Source organism: Anabrus simplex, chromosome 1 (genome assembly GCF_040414725.1).
Source record: "Anabrus simplex isolate iqAnaSimp1 chromosome 1, ASM4041472v1, whole genome shotgun sequence".
Lineage (NCBI taxonomy): Eukaryota > Metazoa > Arthropoda > Insecta > Orthoptera > Tettigoniidae > Anabrus > Anabrus simplex.
In genome coordinates, this window is record NC_090265.1 from 862,439,002 (window position 1) to 862,459,452 (window position 20,451).

The 20,451-nt window shown below is 43.0% G+C and overlaps 1 protein-coding gene across 2 annotated transcripts in view; it reads right to left on the bottom strand.

The window, feature by feature from the left end:
• The window catches only part of LOC136874251 (bcl-2-related ovarian killer protein), an 891,695-nt gene that overhangs the window by 75,350 nt on the left and 795,894 nt on the right, over positions 1–20,451 (bottom strand). For both annotated transcript variants that reach the window (XM_068227754.1, XM_067147884.2), the window contains exon 4: positions 2,110–2,476. In XM_068227754.1, coding sequence (XP_068083855.1) covers positions 2,110–2,448 — 339 coding nt within the window. In that variant the 5' untranslated portion in view covers positions 2,449–2,476. The remainder of the gene's footprint in view (positions 1–2,109; positions 2,477–20,451) is intronic.

A 20,451-nucleotide genomic window follows, 5' to 3' on the forward strand; every position in this document is an offset into this window, starting at 1 on the left:
GCCCTGGTTCCCATTCGTTACTATGGAGATCCGGGCTCAAGAAAAGGTGCGCTTACTATACACGTAACAGTAACTTTAAACTGAAAAATTCAAATGACTGAATTTCAAATCTCATAGCAGACGGGTGTCAAGGAATTTTTATTTCTTGTTGACCTAATGCTTTTCCGCTCATTCAACAGAGTACAGCACTATACAGACACAAACTCAAATGTACAATATGCTGCACGAAAGCAGTGAAATAGTTAAGTGGAGGTCCATTAGAAGGAATAAAGACATGGAAAATGAATGTACACTATACTGTACATTTTCACTTAAGTATTGTAAAACAACATTTTTATTTGCCACTGAGGAGGTTAAAAAAATCCTAAGAACATTTATGAAGATCAAAATATATTTGATTTCCAGCGTTCTATAAATAAGAACCAATTGCTTTTTCGCTAGTTTCCGCCATGCCCTAATATTATTGGGCCGATCTCTTTAAATTATAGTGTGTCCGTCACTGGATCCAGTGTCGATAATAATAATAAAATAATAATAATAAGCCCGCCTTGTGGCCATGTTCGTTAAGGCGTCAAGTCTGTAGGTCTGACACAGAGGTTAGCCGGTTCGAGTCCCGTTGGCCAAAAAAGTGTCACCATCAGAATGTTGGCCGGCAGGTTAGGAGATGTGGTGGTATACAATTTCTAATCACCTGACTGCGTGCAAAAAGCCTAGATTAAATTCCAAACCTCTCCAATTTGTTCATGTAAAGTGAAGGCATATGACGCTGTTAATTGTGATTCGTCCGTCGGATGGAGACGTGAAGCTTTGAGCAGAGCCCTTGGTGTTATTCGATAGGAGTACGCTACGTGCCGAAACCGGGTTTCACACACTGCCTAACTCATTATCATCCTACATCCAGACGCGCAGGTCGCCCATAGGTGATAAACAGAATGACCTGCACCAGGCGAGCCGAACATGCCCCCTGATAATCTCGGCACTAAAAGTCATACGATAATAATAATAATAATAATAATAATAATAATAATAATAATAATAATAATAATAATAATAATAATAATAATAATAATAATAATAATGTCAGCCTACATAGCGTAACGGTTAGCACTAGAAGCTGCCGTCCTCGGTGGCCCAAGTTCGATTCCCAGTACTGCCAGAAATTTAAAAATGGCAGAAGTGTTGGTATGTGGTTGAAATAGTAATGGCACTACTACTACTACTACTACTACTACTAATAATAATAATAACGACATGTGGACTCCGGAGGGGCCTAGTACAATTCTTGGACAGCTCACGTCCATAGGCGATCTACAAGTCTATGAGGATGGGGCCGTACCTAGAATGAACTTTAATGCTGAAGACGGCACAGATACCCAGTTTCGAAGTCAGAGGAAATAATCAATGAAGATTAAAATCCCCGAACCGGCCTGGAATCGAACCCGGGACTCCTTGATCAAAGGCCATTGTATGCTAACCAATTAGCCACCAAGACGGATCCCTTGTCAGTAAAATAATTTCGTGTGGCTATTTCTACCCGAGTGCAGCCCTTGTAAGGCAGACCCTCCAAAGAGGGTGGGCGACATCTGCCATGTGTAAGTAACTACGTGTTATTGTGTTGGCGGATAGTGTTATGTGTGGTGTGTGAGTTGCAGGGATGTTGGGGACAGCACAAACACCCAGCCCTCGCGCCACTGGAATTAACTAATGAAGGTTAAAATTCCCAACCCGACCGGGAATCGAACGTGGGACCCTCTGAACCGAAGGCCATTACGCTGACCATTTCGCCTACGAGTTGGACTCCCTTGTCGGTGTGAACACTGAATACATACACGGTAACCCCTCCCTGTCGTGAGAGGAGACTGAAAGGTGTGATCAACTTGGGAGCGTGGCTTAGCTACCACGGGACCACTTGCTGAAATGGGTACTGCTTCCACATTCTTGTACCAGACTCCTCGTTTTCACTTTTCCTCTCCAACCTTCCAACGGCATTAGGATTTCGCGACTTAAGCAGAATTCATTTAAACGCCCTTCGTGGGCCTTCCCCGTCCTGACGATACTCACAGTCTTCTCTCGAGAGCCCTCGAGCTAGAAATCCCTGGTTTAGCTCACCTCACGGACGACGAACCCGCCAGGGAGGTTGACGGCGGTCCTCAGTCGCTGCAGACCGCACTTCCTGTTGAAGAGTCCCGCCCTCTTGAGTCGCGAGCGGATATACTGACTGCATAGTGATCTGCCTTGCTCCACCAAGTCTTGGGTAGGGATGGCAGCTGTCCTCCAGCCGATGGTGTGCGATAGCTTGCGGGATACGGCATCGCTCACGTTACTGAAGCGACGCCTAGCTGTGTCGCCATTGCTGCCCAGCAGCAGATTAGAGTGTAGCGACGCCGGAAAGCTGAATTTGCGGCGCTGGTGGGCTGGGATCGCCGCGACGGCGGGCTCTGTCGACATGGCACCCAGAGCATCACAACGGACCACACTGCAAACATACAACATAGCGTCGTAAATATAGACATATAGATTGTGAAGCCCTTTCTCTGTATAGAGAACAATATTACACATACAAGTACAGATTTTGAACTTAGTAAGTCGGTTGCAATTATAATGACAGGTATAACAATGGAAATAGATATGAGTATTTTTTTACAAGCTGTTTTACGTCTCATCGACACATATAGGCCTATGTCTTATGGCGACGATGGGATCGGAAAGGGCTAGGAGTGGGAAGGAAGCGGCCGTGGCCTAAATTTAGGCACAGTACCAGCATTTGCCTGGTGTGAAAACGGGAAACCACGGAAATCATCTTCTGGGCTGCCGACAGTGGGGTTCGAACCCACTATCTCCCGAATACCGGACACTGGCCACACTTAAGCGACTGCAGCTACCGAGCTCGGTATATGAGTTAATTAGGGACGTCATTCAGCATACTCGAGCAGATTTAACATACGTTATATCCTTATGAAAATTATTAAACTCTGTGAAACAAGAATATAATTTTTCATCTATTAATCGAAATATTTTACGGATAAGAGAACTTCTTGGTTTTAGAACATGTGTGGATGCAAAGGGAACAGCAAAATAATTAAAAATAATGTACACACAGGAAAATACTAAGTCTAACTAAACCAGAAAGAAGTAAAAATGTGAATGTAATTTAAATTTATAAATGTAGGCCCTAATATAAATGATGGGGTTTTAAGAGTAGTGCCTGTTGTATTCCATTCTTCTTCTCAATCTGTTTACCCTCCAGTGTTGGTTCTTCCCTCGGACTCAGCAAGGGCAGTGTCTCTGGAGCGTGAGACTTTGGGTCGGGGGATACAACTGGGGAGAATGAGCAGTACTTCTCCCAGGCGGCCTCACCTGTTATGCTGAACAGGGACCTTGTCGGGGCATGGAAAGATTGGAAGGGATAGACAAGAAAGAGGGAAGGAAGCGGCCGTGGCATTTGCTTGGAGGAGAAGTGGGAACCACTGAAAACCACTTCGAGGATGGCTGAGGATGGAATCGAAACCTCTCTACTCAGTTGACCTCCCGAGGCTGAGTAGACCCCGTTCCAGCCCTCGTACCACTTTTCAAATTTCGTGGCAGAGCCGGGAATCGAACCCGGGCCTTCGGGGGTGGCAGCTAATCACACTAACCACTACACAACAGAGGCGGACTTGTATTCCATTACTTCTGAAAATACTTGATTTTTCCGACGTCTCTTGCTGCACTGCTCCAGTGTTATCAGTTATGTCCTAACACTACAAAAGAAATTACAATGATAAAACATGGCTTTAATGTGAATTATAAAAGGGCTAAATGTGTTGGAAAATATTATGTCTGTATTCATGGCATGGGTTGATACCTCTATACTTTCCAGACTCTCAAATCAAGAAAAAATAGAACAGAAGCACGGGTGAACCCGCGACCTCTAGACTGTCAGGACAACTTGTCTAGTACAGTTTCCGCTCTCTCGTGCCTGGTTTAAACTCTTATTCACTTCCGACCAAGACAGTATTATGTTTGCGTACAAGTCTTCGGTTCAGAAGGCCCCAGATTCGATTATAGCCCGGTCTGGGGATTTTAACCGCGTCTGACTAGTTCTTCGAACTCGGGGGCTGGGTATTTGTCTTAATACACATCACAAAGAAAACCACCACATAATACAGTAATAAATACATCTTTCTACATACGATTGACGTCAGGAAAGGCACCCGGCCGCAAAGCTGGACTAAATCCATACAAAGTGTCGACCCCAAGTAATTAGAAAAGGACCAAGACGAAGAAGAATGGTTTTTCCACTTCTTTAGCCGACACAATCACTGAAGGGCAGTAAAGTACGGTCTCGTGTCCGGCTCCATGGCTAAATGGTTAGCGTGCTGACCTTTGGTCACAGGGGTCCCGGGTTCGATTCCCGGCAGGGCCGGGAATTTTAACCACCATTGGTTAATTTCTCTTGCACGGGGATTGGGTGTATGAGCCATCTCCATCATTTCATCCTCATCATGAAGCGCAGGTCGCTCAAGGGTGTCAAATCGAAAGACCTGCACCTGGCGAGCCGAACATGTCCTCGGACACTCCCGGCACTAAAAGCCATACGCCATTTCATTTTTTCCTGCTTCTCGTAAGAAGCGACTAAAAGGGGTACCGGTAACTTCCTAGTGATTCTCCACTGGGGAGCGTGGATTGGGGAATAGGAGGCTCTAGCTGAGTCTGGCATTGCTTCCACTGACTTACGCTAGACTCCTCAGATCATCTTACCAACCTCACCTCCCTTGATCAACTTTGTATTCTTCCGACACCGACCACGTCAGCTTTGCGAGGCCTAGGGAATCTTTCCTTTTCACGAACTTCATGGTCCTTCACATTTTTTCACCGATACCCTTATTCTTCAAGTGCAGGCTCTCTTCCAATTTTTAGCCGGGATGAGTGGATCAGACGGTAGAGTTCTAGCCTTCTGAGCCCAAGTTAGCGGGTTCGATTCTGGCTTAGATAGTGGACTTTGAAAGTACTCAAGTACACCAGCCTCGTGCCGGCAGATTCACCTGCACGTAAGAAACAGTCATGGGACAAAATTGCGGCACCTCGGCGTCTCCGAAAGCCATGAAAGTAGTGGAACTTTAAATTATTATTATTATTATTATTATTATTATTATTATTATTATTATTATTATTATTATTATTATTATTATTATTATTACACATCATACATGCATCTTCATTATAAGCTGTTATGCCTTTTAGTGTTCAGTCTGCAAGCCTCTGTGAATTTTCTAAGCGCCTCCACAGTTTTCTATCTGTAATGAGCTCTATGACCTTATTTAGTCCCATATATCTATAAATAATTAGAAACTGAGTCTAACCATCGTCGTCAGTAGTATAATTGGGGGATTCGGGCGCCTCCTCCTCCTCCCGCGGCGCGGGAAATTTGAATTCTGGCGGGAAATTTGAATTTTGGCGGGAGATTTGAATTTGTAAACAAAGCCACGTGCTTTTTGACAGCTGTCATCGGCAGTGCTACCATCTTGGCGGGCCTAAACCTTAGTGTTACCAACTTAACCTCACTAGCGCGTGGTAAACAAAGCCACGTGCTTTTTTGACAGCCACGTGCTTTTTTGACAGCTGTCATCCGCCATCTTTAAACTACAGAGCACTGTGCTGCCCTCTTTAGATGTAAAATTCGTCACCTGTCATCGGCAGTGCTGCCATCTTGGCGGACCTAAACCTTAGTGCTACCAACTTAACCTCACTAGCGTGAGATAAACAAATCCACGTGCTTTTTTTGACAGCTGTCATCCGCCATCTTTAATCTATAGAGCACAGTGCTGCCCTCTTTAGCTACTTACCTTTGAAATGTGGTGGCGGATAATTTGAAAAATGCTTTTTGACAGCAGCCATCTTTGAGCACCGTGCTGCCCTCTTTAGCTAGATCCCTTTGAAATGTGGTGGCAGGCAATTCCACATGACAGCAGCCATCTTTGAGCACAGTGCTGCCCTCTTCGTGGTGGCGGCAAATTCTACATGCTCTTGTTTGGAAACAAACTCACGCGCTTTTTTGACAGCCGTCATCCGCCATCTTTAATCAACAGAGCACAGTGCTGCACTCTTTAGCTAGATACCTTTGAAATGTGGTGGCGGCAATTTGAAAAATTCTATGTGCTCTTGTTTGGAAACAAAGCCACGTGCTTTTTTGACAGCTGTCATCCACCATCTTTAATCAATAGAGCACTGTGCTGCTATCATGCGGGCAATTTCGTCAGCTGTCATCCGCCATCTTTAATCCACAGAACACCGTGCTGCCCTCTTTATGACATGTAGTAGCGGGCAATTTGAAAAGTTCTGTTAGCTGTCATCCGCCATCTTTAATCAAGAGCGCACCGTGCTGCCATCTTTAGCTAGATACCTTTGAAATGTGGTGGCGGCAAATTGAAAAATTCCACGTGCTCCTGTTTAGTAAACAAACTCACGCGCTTTTTTGTCAGCTATCATCCGCCATCTTACATCGCAAACCTCAGTGCTACACTCTTTAGGTACATACCTTTGAAATATGGTGGTGGATAATTTAAAAAGAAAAATTCTACAGCAGCCATTTCTCGACGCTAATTGCACAAGATGGTGGCTATACATGACTCCTTAAAGGTGCTTGTGCAAGATGGCCGCTATACATAGGTTCTTATGAGACGCCCTTGGGATGCTTGCGCAAGATGGCGGTTGCTCTTATGAGGTGGCTTAAGGGTCCTTGCACAAGATGACTAGAGACGCCCTAAGGATGCTTGCGCAAGATGGCGGACACAAGATGGCGGCTATACACGACTCCTTATGAGACGCCTTAAGGGTGCTTGCGCAAGATGGCTGCTGCTCTTAGCTTAGAGGCTAACGCGTCGTGCTAGTTCGATTCATTAAATTTGGGGCTTAAATGCAAAATGTTAAATATCTCGAAAGCGGTGCATCGTAGAGCAAAACGGACAACAATTTTCCTGCCCAGTACCTCGGTTCGCAGTACGAGGAACAAGTAAAACATAGTCTAATGATGAGATCAACGGTTCGGTTCCTACTTAGGCCCTTTGGCATTCGCTCTGTTTTAGCTTGTATTGAAGCAAGTCTTCGTAACATGATCAGGTTTAGCTATGGTAGAGAGTATAACGTGCCGTGCAGGTTCGATTCATTAAATTTGGGGCTTAAATGCAAAATGTTAAATATCTCGAAAACGGTGCATCGTAGAGCAAAACCTGATACCTAGGTTTGCAGTATCAGGAACATGATAGCATAAGAAAAACATAGTCTAATGATGAGATCGACGGTTCGATCCCTACTTAGGCCCTTTGGCATTGGCAGCTATCTAATTCTACAAGATGGGGGCTATACATAGCTTCTTATGAGGCAGCTTAAGAGCGCTTGCACAAGATGGCTGCTGCTCTTATGAGACGCCCTAGGGGTGCTTGCGCAAGGTGGCAGCGACAAGACGGTGACTATACACAGCTCCTCGGCCTAGAGGTGCTCACACAAGATGGTGGCTGCTCTGATGAAGAAAGCTAGCTTTGCATCGTGCAGGTATCTTTACAGCACTAAACCTCATACCTTTGAAATGTGGTGGCGGGTAATTTGAAAAATTCTACGTGCTTTTTCTTAACAGCAGCTATCTTTAAACAATAGCGGCTATACATAAGCTGTTAAGGCCTCCTCTTATGTCAAGGCATAGCTCTATCGAACAAGTTTAAACCTGCATTGGGATAGCTAGAGTAAGCACGTGCTGCAGTGATGAGGTCATTATGCATGTTTAGACTTGCAAATCACTAAAGAAACATAACAAGACTAGAATCTAACACTGCACTCTATGCTGTTAACTTTATCATGTGATCGGAACATTGATTGAAGTGTTTAGAACACTAAATAAGTGATCAAGACTAAAACAGAACACTGTACTCGATACAACATGTCAGGGGATACCTTTGTTCTAAGAAGATTAGATTATCGCACATTCCTTGTAGGGCTAATAGGCTAAAGGGCTAATGGGCTAAAGGGCTAATGGGCTAAAGGGCTAAAGGGCTAATGGGCTAATGGGCTAAAGGGCTAAAGGGCTAGGGTGCCTCTCCTCTCTTTATCCGGGCTTGAGACCGGCTCTACAACTAGAGGCGGAGTTAACACCCTAAGGAAGGGAGAATGTTGGGAAATAATCTATACGAATATAGCTACTCGATCGACTATATACTACAGATGGATGACTTAGGTGAGGGTAAGCGCTTACCTAATAATACCAACACGACGTAATTCATGCTCTATTTCAAAAATATCTTCTTTGTACTGTGTGTAACCAGCATCATGATAGGCTCTTAGCATTTGTAAACGTTTTACCAGTACGTTGGGGTCTTTACAGTAGCTTATATCTACATAGGGTAACAGAGGCTCGTTGTGAACTTTGAGTCTATATGCAGACAGTTGATGTGCAAGGACTTGTTTTGATGTAATACGTGCTTCAGCAGTAGCGTTTCTAGGTACAAACATAACTTGTTTCGATAGCGATGAAGCGTTGAAATTTCCTTCTTCTTTACCTTGCATCTCTTCTTGAGATGTTTGCACTGCGACAGAACGTGTAGTAGGCTTAGGAAATGAAGTAAAATCATCAAGCTGTAATGGCAATGAATTTTCTTCTTCTTCTACTTTCCCTTTACTACTGTTTTGATGAACATCATTATCCTTATTATCATAATCATGATCTTGCCTCTCTTTATCTTGAAGTTTGTGCTTAGTAACAGAACTCGCAGCAGGTCTAGACAACAAGGGAGAATTAAAAATCTCTCGCAGAGGTGTACTTTTTAAACATAAATCAGTGTTTGCTGGAATATGGTTGAACTCTTTGTATTTTGTTCCCGATGAAGCTGCATTACACGCGGCTTCATGACGTTGAGCGTTGTATGCGTTCTTGAACTCTCTTCTACAATGTTTGCATTGAAAAATTGTCCTGCATGATATCTCATGACGTCTCCTGTGATAGCTTCGGGAAAATGCTTTTCCACACTCTTCGCAAATATACCTAGAAATAGGTTTTTCCATGACGGACTTTTATCTTCTGCTAACAGATTCTTCTTTAAATCTACTCGACATTTGTTACTCTCTACTTCGATGATGCGAACAGCTTAGCGATTAACAGTAAACTAGCACAAAAGCGTATAACCAAGGTAGCAACAGTAAGGTTTAAGCCCATCAAGATGGCAAGAGTGAGGTTAGCGACGTTCTGTTGTTGGATTTTAAATTCCGCTCTATAACATGCATAAGGTGGCAGCCTTGAGGTTTACTGCCGTAAAGATGGCAGCAGTGAGGTTAGCGACGCTCTATTGTCCTTCAAAGTGAGGTTAGGGTTCGTCAAGAAGACAGCTGTCAAAAAAGCACGTGGCTATGTTTACCAAACAAGAGCACGTGGTCGTGACGTCACGGTCACGTAATCAATCCTTAGCTCTACGTCGTTAAGAGCAGCATTAGGATTAGCTATGTTTAAAAATCTTAGGAACAGAGCAGCAGTATGAATAGCCATGTTTAAAGCATGTAGACATCACCTATCGATTTTACAAGCATCAAATATCGCACTAATCTTCTTCCGCTAGATCGTGCTGCTATCTTAGCATAACCTATACGTATGAACTTAAAGTATAAAGAATAACCATGTTTGAAAGCGTGTACACATTACCTATCGATTTTGCATGCATCGACTCTCGTACTAAACTTCTTCCGCTAGATTGTGCTGCTATCTTAGCATAACCTATACGCATGACCTTAAAGTACAAAGAATAGCTATGTTTCAAAGCGTGTACACATCACCTACCGATTTTGCATGCATCGTCTTTCTTAATAAGCTTTTTCCACTAGAGCGTGCAACAACCTTATAAGTATGCTGCTAACTTAGTATAACTTATACGCATGAAGTTAAAGCATAAAGAATACTGATGTATAAAAATCTTGTGAACATAGCAGCAGCAGCAGTAAGAATAGCAATGTTTTAAAAGCGTGTACGCATTGCCTATCGATTATACATGCATCAACTAGAGTACAAAACCTCTCCCGCAAGAGTGTGCTGCTATCTTAGCATAACCTATGTGCACGGATTTAAAGCACGAAGAATAGTTAAGTTTCAAAGTGTGTACACAACACCTATCGATTTTGCATGCATCAACTATCGTACTAAACACATCCCGCTAGAATGTACAACGTTCGCATGTGTTTGCTCTGCTACTTTAGCATGACCTATGCGAACGAACTTAAAGCACAAAGAATAGCGATCTTTAAAAATCTTGCGAACTTGGCAGCGGTAAGAATAGCAAGGTTTAAAAGCGTGTACATATCACCTTTTGATAATGCATGCATCTTCTACTAGAGCACGTGACCATAGCTTGTACGTGTGCTGCTATCTTAACATAACCTATGTGCACGAACTTAAAGCATAAAAAATAGTTATGAGTAAAAATTTTGTGAACATAGCAGAGTGTTTACTACGTAGGTGTAGACATTAAACTTTGCATGCTGAAGCAGCATACTACGTGACCGTGACGTCACGACCACGTGTTCTTGTTTGGTAAACATAGCCACGTGCTTTTTTGACAGCTGTATTCTTGACGAACCCTAACCTCACTTTGAAGGACAATAGAGCGTCGCTAACCTCACTGCTGCCATCTTTACGGCAGTAAACCTCAAGGCTGCCACCTTATGCATGTTATAGCGCGGAATTTAAAATCCAACAACAGAACGTCGCTAACCTCACTCTTGCCATCTTGATGGGCTTAAACCTTACTGTTGCTACCTTGGTTATACGCTTTTGTGCTAGTTTACTGTTAATCGCTAAGCTGTTCGCATCATCGAAGTAGAGAGTAACAAATGTCGAGTAGATTTAAAGAAGAATCTGTTAGCAGAAGATAAAAGTCCGTCATAGAAAAACCTATTTCTAGGTATATTTGCGAAGAGTGTGGAAAAGCATTTTCCCGAAGCTATCACAGGAGACGTCATGAGATATCATGCAGGACAATTTTTCAATGCAAACATTGTAGAAGAGAGTTCAAGAACGCATACAACGCTCAACGTCATGAAGCCGCGTGTAATGCAGCTTCATCGGGAACAAAATACAAAGAGTTCAACCATATTCCAGCGAACACTGATTTATGTTTAAAAAGTACACCTCTCCGAGAGATTTTTAATTCTCCCTTGTTGTCTAGACCTGCTGCGAGTTGTTACTAAGCACAAACTTCAAGATAAAGAGAGGCAAGATCATGATTATGATAATAAGGATAATGATGTTCATCAAAACAGTAGTAAAGGGAAAGTAGAAGAAGAAGAAAATTCATTGCCATTACAGCTTGATGATTTTACTTCATTTCCTAAGCCTACTACACGTTCTGTCGCAGTGCAAACATCTCAAGAAGAGATGCAAGGTAAAGAAGAAGGAAATTTCAACGCTTCATCGCTATCGAAACAAGTTATGTTTGTACCTAGAAACGCTACTGCTGAAGCACGTATTACATCAAAACAAGTCCTTGCACATCAACTGTCTGCATATAGACTCAAAGTTCACAATGAGCCTCTGTTACCCTATGTAGATATAAGCAACTGTAAAGACCCCAACGTACTGGTAAAACGTTTACAACTGCTAAGAGCCTATCATGATGCTGGTTACACACAGTACAAAGAAGATATTTTTGAAATAGAGCATGAATTACGTCGTGTTGGTATTATTAGGTAAGCGCTTACCCTCACCTAAGTCATCCATCTGTAGTATATAGTCGATCGAGTAGCTATATTCGTATAGATTATTTCCCAACATTCTCCCTTCCTTAGGGTGTTAACTCCGCCTCTAGTTGTAGAGCCGGTCTCAAGCCCGGATAAAGAGAGGAGAGGCACCCTAGCCCTTTAGCCCTTTAGCCCATTAGCCCTTTAGCCCTTTAGCCCATTAGCCCTTTAGCCTATTAGCCCTACAAGGAATGTGCGGTAATCTAATCTTCTTAGAACAAAGGTATCCCCTGACATGTTGTATCGAGTACAGTGTTCTGTTTTAGTCTTGATCACTTATTTAGTGTTCTAAACACTTCAATCAATGTTCCGATCACATGATAAAGTTAACAGCATAGAGTGCAGTGTTAGATTCTAGTCTTGTTATGTTTCTTTAGTGATTTGCAAGTCTAAACATGCATAATGACGTCATCACTGCAGCACGTGCTTACTCTAGCTATCCCGATGCAGGTTTAAACTTGTTCGATAGAGCTATGCCTTGACATAAGAGGAGGCCTTAACAGCTTATGTATAGCCGCTATTGTTTAAAGATAGCTGCTGTTAAGAAAAAGCACGTAGAATTTTTCAAATTACCCGCCACGACATTTCAAAGGTATGGGGTTTAGTGATATAAAGATACCTGCACGATGCAAAGCTAGCTTTCTTCATCAGAGCAGCCACCATCTTGTGTGAGCACCTCTAGGCCGAGGAGCTGTGTATAGTCGCCGTCTTGTCGCTGCTACCTTGCGCAAGCACCCTTAGGGCGTCTCATAAGAGCAGCAGCCATCTTGTGCAAGCGCTCTTAAGCTGCCTCATAAGAAGCTATGTATAGCCGCCATCTTGTAGAATTAGATAGCTGCCAATGCCAAAGGGCCTAAGTAGGGATCGAACCGTCGATCTCATCATTAGACTATGTTTTTCTTATGCTATCATGTTCCTGATACTGCAAACCTAGGTATCAGGTTTTGCTCTACGATGCACCGTTTTCGAGATATTTAACATTTTGCATTTAAGCCCCAAATTTAATGAATCGAACCTGCACGGCACGTTATACTCTCTACCATAGCTAAACCTGATCATGTTACGAAGACTTGCTTCAATACAAGCTAAAACAGAGCGAATGCCAAAGGGCCTAAGTAGGAACCGAACCGTTGATCTCATCATTAGACTATGTTTTACTTGTTCCTCGTACTGCGAACCGAGGTACTGGGCAGAAATTTTTTTGTCCGTTTTACTCTACGATGCACCGCTTTCGAGATATTTAACATTTTGCATTTAAGCCCCAAAATTTAATGAATCGAACTAGCATGACACGTTAGCCTCTAAGCTAAGAGCAGCAGCCATCTTGCGCAAGCACCCTTAAGGCGTCTCATAAGGAGACGTGTATAGCCGCCATCTTGCGTCCGCCATCTTGCGCAAGCATCCTTAGGGCGTCTCTAGTTATCTTGTGCAAGGACCCTTAAGCCACCTCATAAGAGCAACCGCCATCTTGCGCAACCATCCCAAGGGCGTCTCATAAGAACCTATGTATAGCGGCCATCTTGCGTAAGCACCCTTAAGGAGTCATGTATAGCCACCATCTTGTGCAATTAGCGTCGAGAGATGGCTGCCGTAGAATTTTTCTTTTTAAATTATCCGCCACCATATTTCAAAGGTATGTACCTAAAGAGTGTAGCACTGAGGTTTGCGATGTAAGATGGCGGATGACAGCTGACAAAAAGCGCGTGAGTTTGTTTACTAAACAAGAGCACGTGGAATTTTTCAATTTGCCGCCACCACATTTCAAAGGTATCTAGCTAAAGATGGCAGCACGGTGCTCTCTTGATTAAAGATGGCGAATGACAGCTAACAGAACTTTTCAAATTGCCCGCTGCTACATGTCATAAAGAGGGCAGCACGGTGTTCTGTGGATTAAAGATGGCGGATGACAGCTGACGAAATTGCCCGCATGATAGCAGCACAGTGCTCTATTGATTAAAGATGGCGGATGACAGCTGTCCAAAAAGCACGTGGCTTTGTTTCCAAACAAGAGCACATAGAATTTTTCAAATTGCCGCCACCACATTTCAAAGGTATCTAGCTAAAGAGTGCAGCACTGAGGTTTGTGACGCAAGATGGCGGATGACAGCTGTCAGAAAATAGCACGAGAGTTTGTTTCCAAACAAGAGCACGTGGAATTTCCCGCCACCACGAAGAGGGCAGCACTGTGCTCAAAGATGGCTGCTGTCACGTAGAATTGTCTGCCACCACAGGTATCTAGCTAAAGAGGGCAGCACGGTGCTCAAAGATGGCTGCTGTCAAAAAGCATTTTTCAAATTATCCGCCACCACATTTCAAAGGTAAGTAGCTAAAGAGGGCAGCACTGTGTTCTATAGATTAAAGATGGCGGATCACAGCTGTCAAAAAAGCACGTGGATTTGTTTATCTCGCGCTAGTGAGGTTAAGTTGGTAGCACTAAGGTTTAGGTCCGCCAAGATGTTAGCACTGCGGATGACAGGTGACGAATTTTACATCTAAAGAGGGCAGCACAGTGCTCTGTAGTTTAAAGATGGCGGATGACAGCTGTCAAAAAAGCACGTGGATTTGTTTACCACGCGCTAGTGAGGTTAAGTTGGTAGCACTAAGGTTTAGGCCCGCCAAGATGGCAGCACTGCCGATGACAGGTGTCAAAAAGCACGTGGCTTTGTTTACAAATTCAAATTTCCCGCCAGAATTCAAATTTCCCGCCAGAATTCAAATTTCCCGCGCCGCGGGAGGAGGAGGAGGCGCCCGAATCCCCCAATTATACTACTGTCGTCTTAGTCTCCCACTAGTTCTCTTGCCCTCCATGACCGAGCCCAGTATTCTCCTAGGTCACCTATCCTCCTCCAAGTAGGTGGGAGCGGTGGAATAACACCCACGGTGTCTCTGTCTGCCGCAAGATGCGGCTAAAAGGCGAACAAGGGGCTCTCAACGTGGGGACATGGGTTGGTGACCACGGTTAACCTAGCTTACTTACTTACTTACTTACTTACTGCTCACTTTCATGTATCCTGTCCGATCTCCCTCGGTCAAATCTTGTTCTTTTCCGACTATGACGGTATTAGATTTCAGAGGCCTAGGGAGTCTTTCATCTTGACGCCCTTCGTGGCCCTTATCTTTTTTGGTTGATACTTTTTTTTTTTTTTTTAAGTTCGGACTCCTTCCATTGTTTCCCCTCTGATTAGTGGTACAGAGGATGGTTGCTCAGTTGTACTTGCTCTTAAAACAATAATCACCACCACCACCACCATCACCACCGGTGTTGAGAGGGGATGGTTGCCTAATTATACTTTCCCTTAAAACAGCACCAGAGCTTGCCTCCGGGAGATAGTGGGTTCGGATCCCACTGTCGGCAGCCCTGAAGATGGTTTCCCGTGGTTTCCGATCTTCACACCAGGCAAATGCTGAGGCTGTACCTTAATTAAGTCCACGGTCGTTTCCTTCCCACTCCTATCCCTTCGTCGCCATAAGAATTATCTGTGTCGGTGCGACGTAAAGCAAGGTATAAAAAAACACACACCACCATCACCTCTTCCTTTGCTTCCTACGAAAATTGTTAAGAGGGCTCCGAAATTTCATTGTTTTGCCCTTTATTAGCCATCACCACCACCAACAGAGGGCCAAAAAAGCAAAGAAAAGTCACCTCCGTACAGGCCATGAATGCACTTGTAGGAGTGGAAGGTAAAGGCTTCCACCATTGTTAGTCTCGGCACGTGATGGGGTAGAGTGGTTAGCTCTACGCCCGGCCGCCTTTGCCCCCAGGAATTAACCTGGTACTCATTTTTGGTGTAGGCTGAGTGAACCTCAGGGCCATATGCACCTCCGGAAGTGGAAATCTCGTTTCTTAAATCCAACAGAAGGCCACTTAGCCTTAATCTTGCCAGAATAAATAAATAAATAAATAAATAAATTAAATAAATAAATAAATAAATAAATAAATAAATAAATAAATAAATAAATAAATAAATAAATGAATAACTCGAACCACCACCACCACCGTAGGCTCCATGCTAGCGAGTCGATAGTGATACTCTAAAACATTATTATCCAGGTAGGCCTACAGGGTAGTTCTGAACATGCAGTTATCTAATTCTGCGTAGCTATTACACTATACTGTAGATGTGATATCGGATCACACCTGCAGTTCTTAAGTCTATGAGACGGTTATCCCCCTCGACCATCCTCTTAGCGCTGTGAACACAGAAAGCTACTTTCTCGTGTCTCCAGCTATGACATCAATTACACAAGGACTATCTTGTGTCTCAGTTTGTAATTTAAGCAAATAAAAGCGTGAGACAAAACAGTCTGACTCATCATCACCAGCTGCTGCCTCTAATGTAATTATGAGATTTGCACCATATGTAGCTCGTGAAACTGTCAGCACTAGGCTATGTAGAGTATTTCTGGCTGCAGATAGATAACTTCATGGATGGTGAACTTAGACAGATAATAATAATAATAATAATAATAATAATAATAATAATAATAATAATAATAATAATAATAATAAACAAATAAATCGAACTACCACCACCACCGTAGGCTCCATGCTAGCTTGTCGATAGTGATCCTTTAAAACATTATTATCCAGGTAGGCCGCCTTTGTGGTGTAGTGGTTAGTGTGATTAGCTGTCACCCCCGGAGGCCCGGGTTCGATTCCCGGCTCTGCCACGAAATTTGAAAAGTGGTACGAGGTCTGGAACGGTGTCCACTTAGCCTTGGGAGGTCAACTGAGTAGAGGGGTGTTCGATTCCCTCCTAGTTTCCCACTTCTCCTCCAGGCAAATGCCGGGATGTTATCTAACTTAAGGCCACGGCTGCTTCCTTCCCTCTTCCTTGTCTATCCCTTCCAATCTTCTAAGGCCCCTGTTCAGCATAGCAAATGAGGTCGCCTGGGCGAGGTACTGGCCTTCTCTCCAGTTGTATTCCCCCGACGCAAAGTATCACGTTCCAGGGCACTGCCCTTGAGGCGGTAGAGGTGAGATCCTTCGCTGGATCCGAGGGGAAAGCCAATCCTGGAGGGTAGACGAATAAATAAATAAATAAATAAATAAATAAATAAATAAATAAATAAATAAATAAATAAATAAATAAATAAATAATGCCTCAGCTACCGTGAGCTTGTTGGTCAATTTCGACGTTCCATTTTACTCTAGACCTACTAGATTGCAGAGTGAACCGAATCTCTCTTGTGCGTCTAATGGTGGGTTTTAATTTAACTTTTTCGGATGAACACCAACTGTCTCACATGGAGTGTCGAATGGACTCTCTTTTCCCCCCTTCAAAAATCCGACTACCTGTGTCGGATATGAACCTGCTACCTTGGCCTCCGAAGGCCGACGCTACTACTGATCCACAGAGTGAGCTATACTACTACTACTACTACTACTACTACTACTACTACTACCTACTACCATCACTTTTAACGTCCCACTAAATACCTTTTATAGTTTACAGAGTCACCGAGATGTCGCAATTATGTCTCGGAGGAGTTCTTTTACGTGCCAGAAAATCTACCGACAAGTGACTGGTGTTTTGAGCCCCTTCAAATACCACCGAACTGACCTGGGATCGAACTCCCCAAATTGAGCTCAGAAGGCCAACGCTCCACCGCCTGAGCTACTCACCCCGGCAAAATGAGAACAACCTGAACAGTATCATGATTATGTATGAGATATTAAAAGGGAATTAGTTGTTTAAAGGGATACTTTATTAGAAATAGTGGCTTTCTCTCTGGATCAGTCGTAGACTGTCCTATGGTTCCAGTGTATGGGACCCTCACCAGGATTACCTGATTCAAGAACTGGAAAAAATCCAAAGAAAAGCAGCTCGATTTGTTCTGGGTGATTTCCGACAAAAGAGTAGCGTTACAAAAATGTTGCAATGTTTGGGTTGGGAAGAATTGAGAGAAAGAAGAAGAGCTGCTCGACTAAGTGGTATGTTCCGAGCTGTCAGCGGAGAGATGGCGTGGATTGACATTAGTAGACAAATAGGTTTGAATGATGTCTATAAAAGTAGGAAAGATCACAATATGAAGATAAAGTTGGAATTCAAGAGGACAAACTGGGGCAAATATTCATTTATAGGAAGGGGAGTTAGGGATTGGAATAACTTACCAAGGGAGATGTTCAATAAATTTCCAATTTCTTTGAAATCATTTCGGAAAAGGCTAGGAAAGCAACAGATAGGGAATCTGCCACCTGGGCGACTGCCCTAAATGCAGATCAGTATTGATTGATTGAACTCATTTTCCCAAGTTCGTTGGTTCGATTCTGGCTGAAGTAATCGATTTTTTGGAGGACAGTACAGTAAAATATCTTGCTACCCCATGTCACTGTTGTTGGCATGTTTAAAACACATTGGTGACGGGCCCCTGGAATTCTCGTAGTTTCTCGGCCGACCATACGTTACGGGCTACGAGAATTCTCGTTTTTATGGACTTGTGTTTCCTTGATTGTTGCTACAATCTGGTGGCGAAATCATAAGTTTTAAACGGTGTAGTCATAGAATAAATAGTGAAAGGCAACTATTGCTCCATCATCTTATTTTCTTTAAACCTTCATAAAGAGGTTTTCTAGCGCCACTCCTCTATATGCGTCATGGTCACTTGTGTCTCCCTTACCTTCATATTGCACTTTAATGAGTGATTTCATCCATGTGTCTGGAATACCCCTGTCCAAGTAAATATTGGTCCACATTAGTAGTAGCGTTTCTAGTGAGTCCTTGATGTGTTCAATACAAATTTGGTCCGGTCCCGGTGCCTTACGGTTTTTCGTTCTTCTTATGATGTGCGCTACTTGATGGAACTTGAGACATGGGTATAGAAAAACCATCTTTCAATCATTATGCAGAAAACACATCAGATGATTTTCAGAAAGGGAGGGAGAATATCGCAAAATCAAATACTGACTCTCCACAACAAACCACTAACGATAGTCAATAGGTTCAAATATTTGGGTGTAACCCTTCAAACGGCAGCGAGCTCCTTCCGGTGTCACATCCAGGATAGGACAGCACAGGCCACGAAAGCAATATGCAGGGTACGAACATTGCAGCACTATCACTGAAAACAGCCATGAGACTTTTTGATACGATGATATCACCCATAGTTACCTACGGTCTGGAACTAATATGGGACTGACTTAGATGGCATAGAAAAGGTTGTGCCCGTTCGCATCTCGTAGACCATTTACAAAATGGCGGCGTAGGAAGGTATGGCCCATGCGATCTATTAAGGCAATGAACTTCTTATTAATACAGCATATAGGAGACCATGCACGTCACGGAACGGACTGATTTGGAAGACACTGCAGGACAGCAGAGGCTCATTTTGAATTGTTTTGAAAAAAATATAGCAGCGGAATGATTGTTTAAAGATATACTCTAAAAATTTCAACTGCAGAAGTAAGACGCAAATACAAGTGAAGTTTTACATCTGAAGATTATCCTAAACTCCTGAGGAAGATATTGACTGTTTACAATCGGCGATAACATCCGATGAAATAATTCACCTACGTATGTTATAAAGAGACGAGATATCATAGAAATAAATAATTTGTGGTGAGATACGTCTGACTTGGGTCCGGTGAGCAACCACTCTGCGATTGAAGAATAAGGACTCACCATATTGCAGAACCGACAATTTCGTATGAGAAGAAAGTTACCTCTGTGGTTATAAACTTAATATCTATATACGGAGAACTTATTCCAACCGAAGAAAACTTCGTCGTTTAGAATAGCAGTAGAACTATGGAATATATCATGACTGATTGCTCCGCAAAAGGAATTTTCTACGTTGTCTGCAGATTTGGAATGATGACTGTTTGCTAAATCTACATGATGGACTGAACTGGGGATATGCACCGGCGAGCCAGAGGACCAGCTGATGATGATTGGATCGGCCAGCCAGAGGACAGGATGATGAGGATGAGCATCGGCGAGCCAGAGGACCAGCTGATGATGATTGGACCGGCGAGCCAGGTGACCAGCTGATGACCAGGAAGACGTTATCCAACCAGAGATCCAGATCCTAACAGAGGGTCTAACCACAACCAAGGAATGGAGCGACAACTAGACCAAACGTAGCATCTGACGAGCTAAGTCCATACATTTTTTTTAGTAGAGTAGTTTCTTGCAATCTACACCCTCAATCTAACTTCGGCATGTGCTGAATAATTGGTGATATTTATGAATTAATTAAGAACGTGTGTGAAACATAAAGTGAAGTGTGAGATATTTAAGGCTATAAGATAAGATGGCAGTGTAGAATTAGAATTCTGTTATATCATATACAGGCTACCGCACTTGCATACAAACAGTAGAAACTAGCATGAGTAAATGAAAGAAGTGTTACTTGTGAAGACCTAATAGCAATGAGTCTATATAACTAGTGAAATTTCGATTAATCTCGTTTACCTGTACAAAGATTACGGCACGAATTTACCTGCGCGACACAGATGAAAATAGTTAAGTTACGTATTCCTTTCTTCATAGAAAAAGGGCATTGAACTCAAACTGCTGTTTTTAAGATAAAAGGTTATTAAAATGCATTTATTACAAGGCAATTCTAAAATGTTTGGCATATAGTTTTGGGTGTATTCGGCTATATGCATACGGCAATATGTATGCCGGTGGTATGATAATGTATATTTGAATGGTGTTGAAATGTGATTATTTCTTGGAGTATATTAAGGAATACTTGAAG